The sequence below is a fragment of the Diceros bicornis genome, chromosome 12 (assembly GCF_020826845.1).
Source record: "Diceros bicornis minor isolate mBicDic1 chromosome 12, mDicBic1.mat.cur, whole genome shotgun sequence".
NCBI classification, from domain to species: domain Eukaryota; kingdom Metazoa; phylum Chordata; class Mammalia; order Perissodactyla; family Rhinocerotidae; genus Diceros; species Diceros bicornis.
The window spans coordinates 19,296,509-19,311,241 of NC_080751.1; the positions used below are offsets into that span (position 1 = coordinate 19,296,509).

Genomic DNA, 14,733 nt, shown 5'->3' on the forward strand with positions numbered 1-14,733 from the left:
GTTGAGCTTGGGTGAGTTGCTAAGGTTGAAATATTCAAGGGTAACACTGATTTATGCAGATAAAAATATTCTAATTATTTGGGTAGGGATCAACTCTTGAATGATGTAGGCACATGGCTCATAAGAACCGCTGAACAGATATGAGTTGTCCCAGTTCAGAATCCAGCCATCTGAAAGCAGAACTTCTGTGGCAGCCTCATGATTGGGCTCCAACCTCTGGGTCTCTCCAGCCTCCTCCTACATACATGGACACTGCCATTAGATTCTCTTCTTAAATATCACTTTTTAGGTGTTCAAAATGTTTCAGTGATTACACCCACTAAGTTGGAGTCAAAACCCATTCGAGGCTCTTGTCAATCTGTTTCCAACCCAATGTCTAGGCTTCTTTCCCCTTACTCCTGAATCCATCCCCAAACCTCCAACCAGGCAGATAGATAAGTATATTATTATTACTATTGTCCTCGGAATATGCTTTGCTCTTTTCCATCCCTCAGGTTAACATCATGTGATCTCTTCTCTGGTGCGACCCATCACCTTCCTTGGTTTTCAGGGATTCAGTTCTGCCCCACCTTCTCATGAAGGCTCCAGCCCAGAATAATCCACCTCTGAACTTCCAAACGATTCATGATCAGCCCCCAATCCTGCTGTTAATCACGTTTTGCACCCTTTGGGTGTTGTTTCATATGGTTATTGCAGTTCTTGTTGCTTATATTGTCAAGTAGGCTATCTGAGCCCAGAAATTATTTAGAGCAGGGGTCCCTCATCTGGGGATCCATAATTGAGACTGATACTTCTCTATCTTTTCAATAATTTCCACTTTCTGGTTAAGGTAGTTTGAGCATGTTTCTGCTCCTTGCAAACAAACATGTCCTGAATAAATGACTGTCATCTGTAGATATTTAAGATAGGTATTCCCAACCTGAGGTGGGATTACTCTTCACAATTCTGAAAACTGAAGGTTATGTATTGTAATGTTCTGAAAGTACACCTGTGGCACTTATTTAAAAAGGCAGATTTAAAAGATGCAGATTCCTTGGCTACATCCCATACTGACTATAATAGAATCTCTTGGGGATAGGGCCTGGGAATTAGCATTGTAAACAAGATTCCCAGGTGATTTTTATGCATATTCAAGAAAATTTAGAAGATCAGGGGGAAACTAAAATTAACATCCCTCGGATGATGGGGAAGGGAAGTAGAAGACAAAATAATTCATATGCCTTGAGTACCTATTCTGTGCCTGGAAAAATATTAGGTATCTTCACCAGTGTTATTTTTTGTAATCCTCAAACAAGACTATGATGTAAGTCTTATCATCAATTCCTTTTTACAGATAAAGAAATAAGTGAAATAACTCATCCATGGATCTAAAATGATAAGTCATTGGGCCAGCATTTAAACTCTGGGATGACCAGCTCCAGAATTCTTACTTCTCACTCTGCTTCCCACTCTGCTGGACTTCTTAGCAAACCTTGGAGGGAGAGGGAACGTGAAGGCACAGCCACGTTGGAGGTTTCCTAGGTCAGTCTGGGGGAGATGGGCAGATCCTGAGCCCATGGCTGGTAACCACTGGACCAAGACCCCCTTGACATCTTAAGAGGACAGTGATCCTCTGAGCTCTGAATTTCATCCTGGACTCCGAGTCTGGAGCCTGGTGAGCTCCAACTGGAGAAACCACTGGCTGTCTGCCTCGTCACCAAACCTACAGGTGGAGGTCACAGCGCCTCTGGACTTTGTTATAGGTGCAGCACACACACTGGCCTTCTGGCTGAGGCTTTAAAGACCAGCGGCATCCAGTAGTCCAGCTGGACCAAAGGCCTGGCCTGTGAATGGATGGTGGAAAAGAGAGACCCCGGAAGCCAGTGTCCTGGCTTTTCCAGGCACAGAATAGGTACTCAAGGCATATGAATTATTTCGTCTTCTACTTCCCTTCCCCATCATCCGAGGGATGTTAATTTTAGTTTCCCCCTGATCTTCTAAATTTTCTTGAATATGCATAAAAATCACCTGGGAATCTTGTTTACAATGCTAATTGTAACAGGGTGATAAAAGACCATTTGTGTGTGAGAAATTCTTCCATTCAACAGTAGTTGGGATGGAAGGGAGGGCTGGTAAGACTGTGCAAACCCTGGAGAACACTGAAGCCCTCATATTTGGGGATTATAGGTCTAAAGCAGTGGTTCCATTAAAATCACCTGGCCAGATGATTTCATTGGGCAGCCAAAGTAGAGAACCACTGGTCGAAAGTGCCTCCAATGGCCAAGTGATACAGGTTGAGCCTGCAAATGCTCTGAAGGCAGCTTGCACTCAGTCATGACTGGGAAAGGTGAGGTCTGTCAAGTGCACACCATTGACCACAGTCTTTTCCAGTATCAGAACTGGGGGCCACCTGAAGTTTGGCTTGCTGCCAGAGCAGGCTTCCCTTCAATTTTTAATTTTCCATTGTAGGGTAGAATTGGCTCAGGAGAATGACAAAAAGAAACACGTGTCAAAGGCAGGAGGGAGAAGTGGGACATGACAGACACAAAGATATATAAAGGAATGTTGTCTCAAGCAGAAGAACACCAGCCTTAGAGAGCTGGAATTGGGGTATTCATAGCAGATCAAGGGGCAGAAGATGCCCGAGTGTCCAGTCTCAGAGGAAGTGCTCTACTCACTGAGTGGATGATGCCTTGCAAAGCCTGAAAGCCGTCATTTACAGGAAACACATGATCCTTACTGTCTGCGATCCGGGCCAGCTGAGAACACAGCAAACACACATACATGGAGACGTGTCAGGCTTGGACGTGGAGAACTAGGAAAGCCACCGGGTCCAGAGGACTCCATCTACTTTTAGAACCCAGAGGAACTTGAGGCCATCACTGGACAGAGGGCCTCACTGAAAAGCCCTCAGTAATAATGAGCTTACCAGCGGCCTCTCTGGAGCAGGCCCAGAGGGTTGGCTCCAGCTTTCACATTTGTTTTAATATTTTTCTTCTTGGGATCAGAGGTAAGATTGCCCAGCCAGATGAACATTTGGCCTGGGTTGATGTATTTATGGATTTGGGGGCAGGCCATTGGCTTGTTTTTCTCCCATTCACCCAAATTTCTGTTGGCAACTATATTCGAATCAAACTGACTCAAGTTTCTTTCAGAGTAACTTCAAAAACAAATTCAGGCTTTGGTGTTGGGCGAAACCAATGAATGGGGACTCTTACCTTTCACCCAAACTGCTCATTGAGGAAAGGACCCTTGCAATTGGTTGGGCTGCTAGTGCTTTGTGGAACAGAAGACTAGAGGAAGGAGAAGCTGATCTGCGAGCTTTTCTGCTCCAAACCTCTATGTTCTATGATTGCTACAGTCAGAGTTGGTGTCAGGATTTTTACTGATTGCAAAAGTAACACATAATCATTGGGAAATTTCAGAAAACCCAGCAGTGTTAAAAGAAAAAGAAGAAAAGCTATTCACAATCCATCTATCTATCTATCTGTCTACCTCTCTATCTCTCTATCTATCATTTATCTATCTATCTATCTATCATCAACCGTCTGTCCGTCCATCCGTCCATCCATCCATCTATCCAACCATCTATCATCTTTCTATTATTGTTAATCTGATATATGTAGTCTTACTTTTCCTATGCAAATATACACGTTTATTTTAAAAGCGGACTCATACTATTCACACTGTGTTGTAACCCTATTTTATTCATTTAACAACATGTCATGAGCATTGTCCTATGTCATTAAAACAAAAAGAAATTATGAACTACATCAAGGTACATTAATTTAGGTTGTTAGCAAATTTTCACAATTTACTTATATATACTTGTACATGGTTTTTGCCCAATTGCCAATTATTTCCATTTTTTTTGTATTGAAAATGCATTGCATTTTTAATGGGAGAAAAGGGATGTTTGCCATTTAAATAAGAAAATCAGATTCCTTAAATTAATCTAAAAACAAAAAAACAACCAATAAGTTTTCCAACTTAATTCAGATCTGTTTTGACACCTTAACAATTTAACAATTGTTTGTTAATTAGCACTTTAACATCTACCAAGAAAGTCAACCAAAAAAGATGCTACCTGGATGATCTGTGTTAAAGACCCTGAAGTGCATCAGCAAATGACTTCACATCCCTTATACATCCAATAATTCCCTTCCTGCTTAGCATTTCTGGAAAAATGATCTATCTAAGGGGTATTTATGCTGCTGATGGATTCTCTGCACAGAATGCACATGTGTTCTATCATTCACCAGCTTGGTATGCTCCCAAACCTGAGGAACCCATGATCATACCTGTGTTTCATTGAAATCCTTCACGCCAACACAGTAAACAATTGCACCAAGATCTCGGGATCTGTTAGCCTGGGTCAATGAAAGAAAAGACATTAGAGAGAGAAGCAGTGGCAAACATACTCCTTTTGGATTAGCCAGACTAACCTCAATGACCAGGTATTTATTGAGCACCTACTGTGTGCCAGGAACCGAGAACCACAATGGAGAGGATAATCCCTGTCTCCAAGGAGCTCCTACTCCAGTGAACGTCACACTCTAACATAATTCATGGTGGACATGAGGGGAGTGATTACTCTAATGGGAAGTGTTGAGAAAGATCCACAGAGGTAGAGTCTTGATGACAGGCTTTGAAAGATGAGGGGAGGAAGCTGTAGGCTAAAATAAGTCAGATTAAATATTCTGGAGAAATGATTTTCTTTTCTATTCCTCTGATGGATTTTTATTGGCATAGTTTTCAGCATGGTATAAGAGAAAGGAAGGAACCTTTGGAACCTGATATACCTGGGTTTGACCCCTGGCTTTGCTCTGTAAAGCGTTTTGGGATTAAATGAGATAATATATGCAGAGCTCCTCACACAAGGCCTAGAATAACACAGATGCTCATACATGTCAGGACTCTTTGTGAATAAGGTCTTTTTCATTCCCATAGAATACATTGGTTTAACAGTATGGGAATTATGATCCATATTTGAATAGGTGAACCCATCACCTTTTCTACAATTAAATATTGAGAGGGGAACACAATGAATAACATCCAGGTTTTGGTTTGATTTGAATATTTGATTTATTAAAGGCTGTGATGTCTGATTTCCAGGTTCTTCTGTGTTTCAGAATAGAAAACAAAAATTGGAAATTCTTGGCATATACAGTAGGTGCTTAATAAATAATTGATAGTAAATATATAGCAGGTGCTCAATGTATGCATATTGATTTGAATTGTGGTTTTGTTTTCCTCTTTTAATACTCAAACCCATTTGTGTCTAACGTTAAATTTTAGAAGGGACAGAAGTATCTATCTTTTTCCCTGCCTGTGAAAAATATTCCTTGTTGCTTTCAGGATAAAACAAACTTTTAGACACAGTCTGGCCCCAGCCTTATCTGCAACAACTTCTGTTATTCTTCTTCTCCAGCTGGGCTTTATATAGAATTATTGAAAATAGAAATGTTCATTTTCTTTATATCTTGAGCTTTATCTTTTTTTTTTTCAGAAAGTCTCTTTCTATTGGCATTGGCACGCCAAATATTTTCCCAAGTTTGTATGTGCCATACCTAAAATTCTTTTCTACTAGCCCCTATTTTAAGCCTCTGTCACCCATCATTTATTTTATATTCAGTTATTTCCTTATTAGGGTTTTTACTTTATTTGACGGTTTAGTGCCCAAATAAACCATTTTGCATTCCCTTTATACAGTGAGTTTCAACTTTAGAATACAGAAATATGTGATTTTCCAAATGCTCAGGGAGTGTCTGTCAGATTTATTTGTGTGTTTCCCCATTGTGAATTATTCTTTATACTAGTTAGGGGTAGGGGAGAAGTAATGTGTTTACTCACGTAATTTCCTCATGCTCTTTACCAGCAGAGGTTTGGAAAAGCTGAACATTATACACGGTAAGACCCAGGAGGGCAGCAACTGTGCCCTACTCACCTCTGTGTCCCTAGAGTCCAGCAAAGTGCCCAGCACATGCCTGGCTCTCAGTTAACACTGAACGAATGACTAACTGAATATAAGCTTCTTGCTTGCTAAGGGAGCTGAGTTTAAACCCAACAGAAGTCAAGAGCTTGAGGTAAGTGTAATGCTCTGACTGACTCCTCCCCTAGAGGCCAGCCTCTCCCTCCCTCACTGCTCGTCTTCTTCCCTCTTATAGTTCTTTCTAACTTGGCCTGAACGAGCCTTTGTCACTCATGAGGCTTCCATACATTCCCAAGGTGACCTGGTTTCTCGGGCCAATTACACATATAGCTCAAATCCAAAACTTGAAAGGAAAGGATTCCCTAAATACAAACATTACTTTTCAATTCTTGAATAAACCTCTTTTTCTGAATCTCTTTATACAAATTGAAAGCTTCACTTAGAGAGAATTCTTTCACTTGCTTTGAGGAGTACTTTTTGAGAACACGAAGAAAAGGAAAACACAAATATTGAAGGAGAGATGACAACTGACTTTGCCACCAATTTATGTTCAACTTTGGTTCTTAGAGTGAGAATCTCAAGGATTAATATATTCTGACAAGATTGGCTCTTACATATTTCAAGTAATTCTTTCCCTTCCTCCTGTTTTTAGTAGAAAATATGAAGGAAAATGGAGGAAAAATGCTACCAATGTTTTTGTTTAAAAGTGATTTATAGTATTTTAAAACTGCTGGATCAATATAGTGCTTTCAATAAAGGCATGATAGATTTTTTTATTCCTCAAAACATAGAGTAATATGCAAATATTTTTAAAAGGGAAAAATGTCTACCATGTCTGAGACTTGAAAATTCACTTAAAAAATTAATTATTATTATTATTTTTTTACATATGAAACACTATTTCATCCAGAGGTTTTACAAAGAACACTTATCATTTTGTGTGAGTAGGAAGACTGTAGCTCATTTCAGAAGGAAGAAGCTCTGTTTCCACGTCTGTGTTTAGACAGACACAGGCCAGGCCATCACTTACCTCTCTCTCTGAATAGAAAAAGAGATCTTCATGGAGTTCTCCATCAGTCAGAGCAATGATGACACTGGCTGTCCTGTATCCTGCTCAACACAATATAAACCCACTCAGTCCATCCTGCTGCACCAAGGGAAACCCCTTCTCAGCCCTGTGAGTCGAGCTCAACCACCCGAGGTCAATATCGTGAGAATCAGCAACTTTTCTTTCATGACTGGAAGCAACTCCAGCATGAAGAAGAATGTGGGGACAGAAAAAAAATGGCCAAATCTGGTGCAATCGTCACTAGACTGAGAGCTGGGAGTAGCTCCAGTGAATCAAATGTGATTATTTTCTAATAACAGTCCATGTGATTGTCACCAAGGTCTGACAGCAAACTCTACCACCTGGGCAGTTCAGGGGTCCTTCTCACATGCTGTAGTTGACCACATGCACCACCCCTTGAAAAGTCTGGCAAAGAGTAATGGTCATCATGATTTACAAGCTGACTGGAAGTTCTTATAGCAGTTGGCAAAACCTACTAGGATTCTTTCAGTGATTTTTAGACTCCTAGTAACACTGCTGAAGGTTGAGTTACATTAACAAGTGTTGGTGTTGATACTGGGTGTGTTCTGCTTGTTGCATTTAGAATGAAATAGGAAGTGGGCACCTCTATAGGCCTGGGAGAAAAATCCCCACTGTAATATTAGATCTATTTTAAGAGATTTGTCCCAAATAAAGAAATGCTATCCAAGAAAGACACTGTAGTAACAATAATATTAGCTAAAATTATAATAATAATCAATATTATTTCTATGTGCTAGTTATTCTATTAAGTACATTTTAGGCATTTTTTTTTCATTTGAATGAAGGAAAGTTTAAACCAAACTGGTACCTTAATCTTAGTATCATATCCAATTACAGTAATGAAGAGACTTGGAGCTCAGAGGACAGGAAAATTAAATTCGACGTAAAAATCCAAGACTTTACTAACCCATCCAAGTATTTACTAATTTAATGAATTCAACATGCAGAACCCTTCACGGGCATTACAGACTGTGGCCCATAATGGGATCTTAATTACTTTTATGTAACTTTTCTTGGCATCAACAGGGCAGTAGGATTTGATCTGGTGCGTGTCATCTTTCTATGCATTCCTTCTTTGTGATGAAGTGTGTGACCAAGGATTATAGACAATATCATATATGTCTTTTGAAGCATGAAATTACTGAGGCATTTTTTCAGAAGCAAACACAGAAAAAAAGTTAAATAGTTTATAATGGTAATTTATAATATAGTCTTACCTTGACTGTTTTCATAGTAAATCTGCTCACTGGCCTGAAAAAAAGATGAAAGAGTCATTAGACATATAGCCACTGTTTGCCCTTCCAAATGCCATATTGGGCAGTGGGCTCTGGTGTTGGAGATGCAGCTGTGGCTCAGTCTTGATTCTTTATGTAATTCACTCAAGCTTCCCTCAGATATCAATGGATGACATTCATCTAAACTTGCCCTGACATTGAACTAATATACTCGTGAACATGGATCAATGTCTTTCTTCTCATAGACTAGGAGTTGTTTTCCTTAAGGTTGAGGTCATTGAAATTCTGTCTCAACCACTGAAGCACCATACAGAAAAGTTTACCTTGGGAAGGATGGGACTTGCATACAGCATGATTCAAGAGTGCCAGCCAAGCATTAGCTAATAAATCCTACATCAGTGTCAGGGAAGGAGCCAGGAAATTCATTCCTTCAGTTCTTTTGGATAGAATTATCAGCGTACAAGCTTATGGGAAAATTTTTTTTACTCTCTTGCCATTGGGTGTTATTCAGTTCCCTTAACATATGTGCTTTATCTCATCAGCCATCTCTGTGCTGATGTTTCCGTATCACACTTTACATTTGGAATTTAAAACTATTTTATAATTACCCTTTGAAATCCTTCATGCATGTAAGTGTCTCCTCCTGGCAGAACCTTCTGGAGTTCTTCTAGGCCTTGACGGATCTGTTCCCTGAAATCCAAAGACAGGCTATTAGTCTTATTAGAACATTTTTTACTTTGCTGTTGATAGTCATATACATTAGTCTTTTTCTTATCTCCATGGATACTGCTTTATTGTCCCAACAGTTCGCCAAAGCCTATCAGTGGGAAAGTCTTTGTAGTACATTATCCATTCAGATCAGCCATAGCATAGGATGGGTGAGATTTAAGGACTGAGGGAAAGGACCCTTCCTCAGGAATCTCCATCTGCTCGTGAAAGTTTTCCATTCCCTTAACAGGACAAAGTTTTCATTCTACACTGGAAATGAGTCTTAAAATGCAACTGCTCCTGAGGGGACACAGCAACTTGGGCACTTCTACATCAAGAAGCAAATGGCTCAGGTGATCCAGAAAGAGGCGAGTACCCAGAACCCAGGGCAAGGCCACCACAAGGAACACAAGTGGGAGGGGCAGGCATCAGAGCAAACTCTGCCGCCCGCGTGGCTGTGCCACAGGAAACCGTGTAGTCAGCTTTGAAAATAAAAGCCCAGGCAATCTACACTTCCCAGGACAACCAAGAGTGCTTTCTGCGGGCTGGCGCCTGTGTTTTCTTTCTCTGATTGCTCAAGGCACGGTGAGGCAGGAAGAGGAAGTGGGTTACGGCATTGGGAAAGGGTCAAACAGCAGTAGGAAACGAGAATGGTTTGGGGACTAAATAGAACCTTTGTGGCTCATTCTCTCTGGGATGTAAGATGTCTACATCCATGTTTCTGTCTTTTAAATAGCTCCATATTGTGCCGAAAAGGGCAAGAAAGTGTAATTTCTGAAAAAAACATTAACCTTCTTTATAAACTGTAAGCCTACGAAAGGGTTTGAAATTACCTTCCTCCCACTGGGGTGTCTTCAGTGGCAGAGGGTGGAGGGGCACTATTTAAATTATGAAAGTTAGCTCCTTTTGAGCAGGGAAGGAAGGGGACGGTTACTGAGTGTGGCCCTGCTCAAAGATGTCTGATTTCATCCTCACACTAACTGCTCAAGGTGGGTAGTATCACCCTCACGTTACAGACGAGACAACTTGGGTTCAGAGAGGCTAAGTAGGAGAGCAGAGGCTTGAGGGCAAATCTGTCTGACTCAAAATGGCTTTCTACTCTGCCAAGCAGCCTCCTAGCATAGAACAGTGCTGAAGAAGTGGGAAGTTCTCCATAACACACGAACTAGCGCAGAGCAATGACCATTTCTAACACTGTCTGACTACTTACCATGTGCCAGACCACTGATTCCTGAAGACAGAAACACTAACACTCGTGTGATTTTGGAGATTGTTACGTATGTTAGAGTAGACTATATGACAATAATATCACAAAGGATGAGTGGGGATTATACGGAAGTATAATATTAAAGGGTTCTTCCATCATATGAGAAGTGGCATAACATTAACTTATGGTAGCCTGTTATAAAATAAGGATGAATATTGTAATTCATAGAGCAACTGCTAAAACAAAATGAAACAGAAGATGTTACTATAGATCCTACAGAGGTCAAAAGATAATAAAGGAATATTGTGAAAAACTTTATAGAAATAAATTCAACGATTATAAAGGAAATGAATAAATATCTGTGCATGCTACTGTATATAAATTATACCTCACTAAAAAACATATAGGAAAGGATCTTTCTGTGTCTACTACAATACCTGGAACATTATAGTCATTCAACAAATATTTACTGAAGAGGGGAGAGGAGGGATCAGAGGTCTCCGCCGTTAATCACCCTGGGAGGAGGTCAATGTTGGGGGCGGGGATGAGCTTCACTTGGCCTGGCCACGTGGAGGGAGGCCAGGTAGGAGCTGACCTGGTGACTGACCCTAAGTCTGTCCCCATGTGGTGCTTATAAACCATTCTCTGTGTTGTACTTCTTTACATTATCCCCAGTATTTCAATAAATCCCATCAGAAGGCATAGTTTAATTTCAACTCTATTGTTTGATAATGAGAAAGCACATCTATCTGTCCTTTCAGATTTCATTGTTGTGCATTAGAAGGAGTGATAAAGATGACAGCAGTGCCACCCACCGAGGCAACCATCGGGAGGAGAGCAGATGACATTAGCAGTCACCTGGCAGAGGGCAGTTTTGCCCTGCAGGTCGGCAGTTTCACAAGGGTAACGGTGGTGGCAAGGTGGCGTGAGGGTGAGGCTGGGATAGGAAAATTGGGGTTTGTCTTGAGCACACAGAGGTGAAACCCTTCAGAGTAGCTGGGGGGTGCTATAGAGGAGGGGGCTACTTTGTGAGTTAGGTGGGAGGAGATTGGACATTAAAGTAAATGCAAAAAAAAAAGTAAATGTGGTCTTATCTTTGGTCATGGACTAGTGAAGTTTGGTACATGGTGGTAACACTAAAACTAGAATATTGTGTTAAGACTGAAGCTTAAAAAAGAGGGTTTATAAAAGGCATATTGGGGGTGTGGAAAAGGTTCCTTGGCTTCGCTGTATTTTTTCCCTGCCAGATAAAGTCTGGGAACGGGGGTGATTTCTCTAAGCTTATTTCCTTTTCTTTACAAGTGTTTTCTTGAGCTTTCTATTTTTTTGGTACCAGAACAAGCAAAGGCTGTTTTGGAGACTGTCCTTATCCTTGATGCTTTGTGTCTGGCAAGATATGAACTCACTCATGCAAGCAGTGATCACAACCTCCCCGTATACCACCCTTACTTCTCAAAAGATCAAATGACTTCTGGCCCCACCTCCCCACTCGCTGCCGCTTCTCTAAGCACCCACAACATCTAAGCAAACAAAACAGATGGTTTCATGGAAATTGTGGGTCTGTTTTAATTCTGGGACGATAGAACTATTAATAAGGGCCTATTTTTTTAATGCTCTCTTAGAAACAGAAGAAAATTGGGAGAAAGATCTTTTAAAAGGGGTGATAAGAACTGCTCTGAGGGCTTGGTTATTACCAAATGAAATGTTATCTTCCTGGGAAATGAGAGAGGCCGGGAATCCTACAAAGAGAGGCTGCTATTAGAGAGACTCCTGTTTTCCTTAGTGGTTTCACATGTCTGCCAGTGTTCCTACTTAGAAGTTAAGGGTTCTCAGGTCACATGTCTTGTGTTCCTTTTGCAACTCCCACAACACTTAATGATGGGCCTAGAGTAGGTGATGTGTTGTTGAATGCATGATTCCAGTTTGTATGCAAGCATCTATCCATCCATTCATTTCCACAACTATTTACTGAGCGTGCACCATCCACCCAGCACTCCGCTGGTTTGTAGGGGTGGGGGATGGGGAGACTCAGTCACAATGTCTGCTGGACTTTCTGTTGCCCCGGGAATTTTTCTACACTTCATGAAGATTACTTTCTGGGATTCCAGTTGTGTTGTGACATTTTGATAATATTTACTGATGAAAACATTAAAGCACATCAAGAAGCACTTCAAAAAGCTTTTATCCCAAGTATTCCAGTGAAGCTCCTACTGCAAAATCCTTCTTAGGTTATGCAATGTCTACCACATTTCCAGTCTATAAAAACAACTAACCCCAAAATAACCCAACATCAGCTCTGCATTGTCAACTTCTTGCCTCCTATAAAAGAACGTCTGTGGAATTGGACTTTTCTCAAATGTCCTGCAGTTGTTGGCTTCAGAGTCTCAATTTATATAGTAAACACACATCACCATCACCACTAATGCTGCACTCACAACATTTCCAGATGGCCTTATGGCTCCTGTGTTAACTACAGAAAACACGGAGTGAACAGAACAGAAGGACATAGATTAATCAAAGACATTTTGCTACTACTTTTGGAGTCATGAAATTCCCCAACCAACTCTAATCATTTGTTTATAATGTATACAAATCATAGCCTGTTTGGGACTTTTATCTAAGGATAGGCCAACATGATTAATGACATCAAGATGCATGTTGAATCAAAGATCCTTTCCTATATTTTTTTAGTGAGGTATAATTTATATACAGCAACAGGTACAGATATTTATTCATTTCCTTTATAATAGTTGAATTTATTTCTATAAAGTTTTTCACAATATTCCTTTATTATCTTTTAACATCTGTAGGATCTATAGTAACATCCTCTCTTTCATTTCGTTTTAGCAGTTGCTCTATGGATTACGAAATTCATCCTTATTTTATAACACGCTACCATAAGTTAATATTATGCCACTTCTCATATGATGGAAGAACCCTTTAATATTATACTTCCATATAATCCCCTCTCATCCTTTGTGGTATTACTGTCATATATTTTACTTTTACATATGTAGTAAACTCCAAAATAGAGTGTTATTATTTCTGCCTTAAATAGTCAATTGTCTTTTTATAAAATTAAGAAAATCTTTATTATTTATGGTACTTTTCCTTCCTTGTTTTTGTAGATCTAGTTCATACTTGGTATCATTTACCTTCAGCCTGAAGAATTCCTTTAGCATTTATTTTTCGTAGTGCATATTTGCTGGTGATGATTCTTTTAGCTTTTTTTCCTAAAAATATCCTAATTTTGCCTTCAATTTTAAGGATATTTTCACTGGATATAGAATTCTAAGTTGACTTATTTTCTTTTGTCTCTTTAAAGATGTTGATCTTTTGTCTTCTAAATTGCATGGGGTTTTTTTCTGATGTAAAGTAAGTGATTTTCATTGCTGTTCCTCTGTTCATAATATGTCTTTTCCCCTCCCCTCTGACTGCTTTTAAGATTATCTCTTGGGGCCTGCCCCGTGGCTTAGCAGTTAAGCGCGCACGCTCCGCTACTGGTGGCCCGGGTTCAGATCCTGGGCGCTCACCAACGCAGTGCTTGTCGGGCCATGCTGAGGCGGTGTCCCACATACAGCAACTAGAGGGATGTGCAACTATGACATACAACTATCTACTGGGGCTTTGGGAGAAAAAGGGGGAAAAAGAAAAAGGAGGAGGATTGGCAATAGATGTTAGCTCAGAGCTGGTCTTCCTCACACACACACACACACACACACACACACACACACACAAAGATTATCTCTTTATTCTGGTTTTCAGAGATTCGACTATGATGTACTTAGGCGATGTATTGTTTGTATTCGTCCTGCTTGGGATTCATTGAGCTTCTTGGGATTCTTTTAGCTTCTTGGATCTGTGTGTGGAATACCATGTTTGGTATTCCAATTACACATATATTAGACCTCTCAATATCATCCCACAAATCATAGGACCTGACTCATGCCCCTACAATCTTTTCTCTTTCTCTCTTTCAGTTTAGATAATTTCTATTAACTTGATTTTAAGTTCATTAATCCCTTTTCTGCAGATATTGTATTTTTCAGTTCCACAGTTTTCTCTTGGCTGTTCTTTCTTTGAGTTTTTTTTCCCTGATACCCATATCTTCCTCCATTATATTAACCTTTTCCTGTAAATTCTTCACATGTTTATAATAGTTGTTTTAAAGTCCCTGTGTGCTAACTCCAATAATTGAAACAACTGTGGTTTGCTTCCATTATTGTGTTTTTTCCTGATTATGGGTCACATTTTCCTGCTTCTTCCCATGTCTCATAATCTTTTAATTTGTATTTCAAACACTGTGTATAAAAAAAGCAGTGGAGAAAGGTATAATGTTGATTTGTTTGTTTACTCACTGCAGAGTGTAAGTTTTTTATCTTTGTGAGTTAGGGCAGGGGCTGATTATTTAGATTCCTCCTTCAGTTAGGTTGAGTCTGGGCTGGGCCACAGCTTTAATTAGAGTCTATATTCCCTGTTATTAGCCCAACTCCCAGCCTTCTGCCTTGCCCTGCCTTTGCAGCCTTTTCAGTATTTGAGTTGGGAGGGAATTAGGTGTAGCTTCAGATATTTTTGTTTGAAC

General features: G+C 40.0%; 1 protein-coding gene across 1 annotated transcript in view; it reads right to left on the reverse strand.

Moving 5' to 3' along the window:
• Positions 1–14,733, reverse strand: part of ANTXR1 (ANTXR cell adhesion molecule 1) — a 222,129-nt gene that overhangs the window by 159,862 nt on the left and 47,534 nt on the right. Inside the window, exons 4-8 of the mRNA XM_058551049.1 lie at positions 8,845–8,926; positions 8,219–8,252; positions 6,942–7,021; positions 4,281–4,349; positions 2,658–2,738 (exon numbers count right to left, since the gene is read on the reverse strand). Of these exons, the coding sequence (XP_058407032.1) occupies positions 2,658–2,738; positions 4,281–4,349; positions 6,942–7,021; positions 8,219–8,252; positions 8,845–8,926 (346 nt within the window). The remainder of the gene's footprint in view (positions 1–2,657; positions 2,739–4,280; positions 4,350–6,941; positions 7,022–8,218; positions 8,253–8,844; positions 8,927–14,733) is intronic.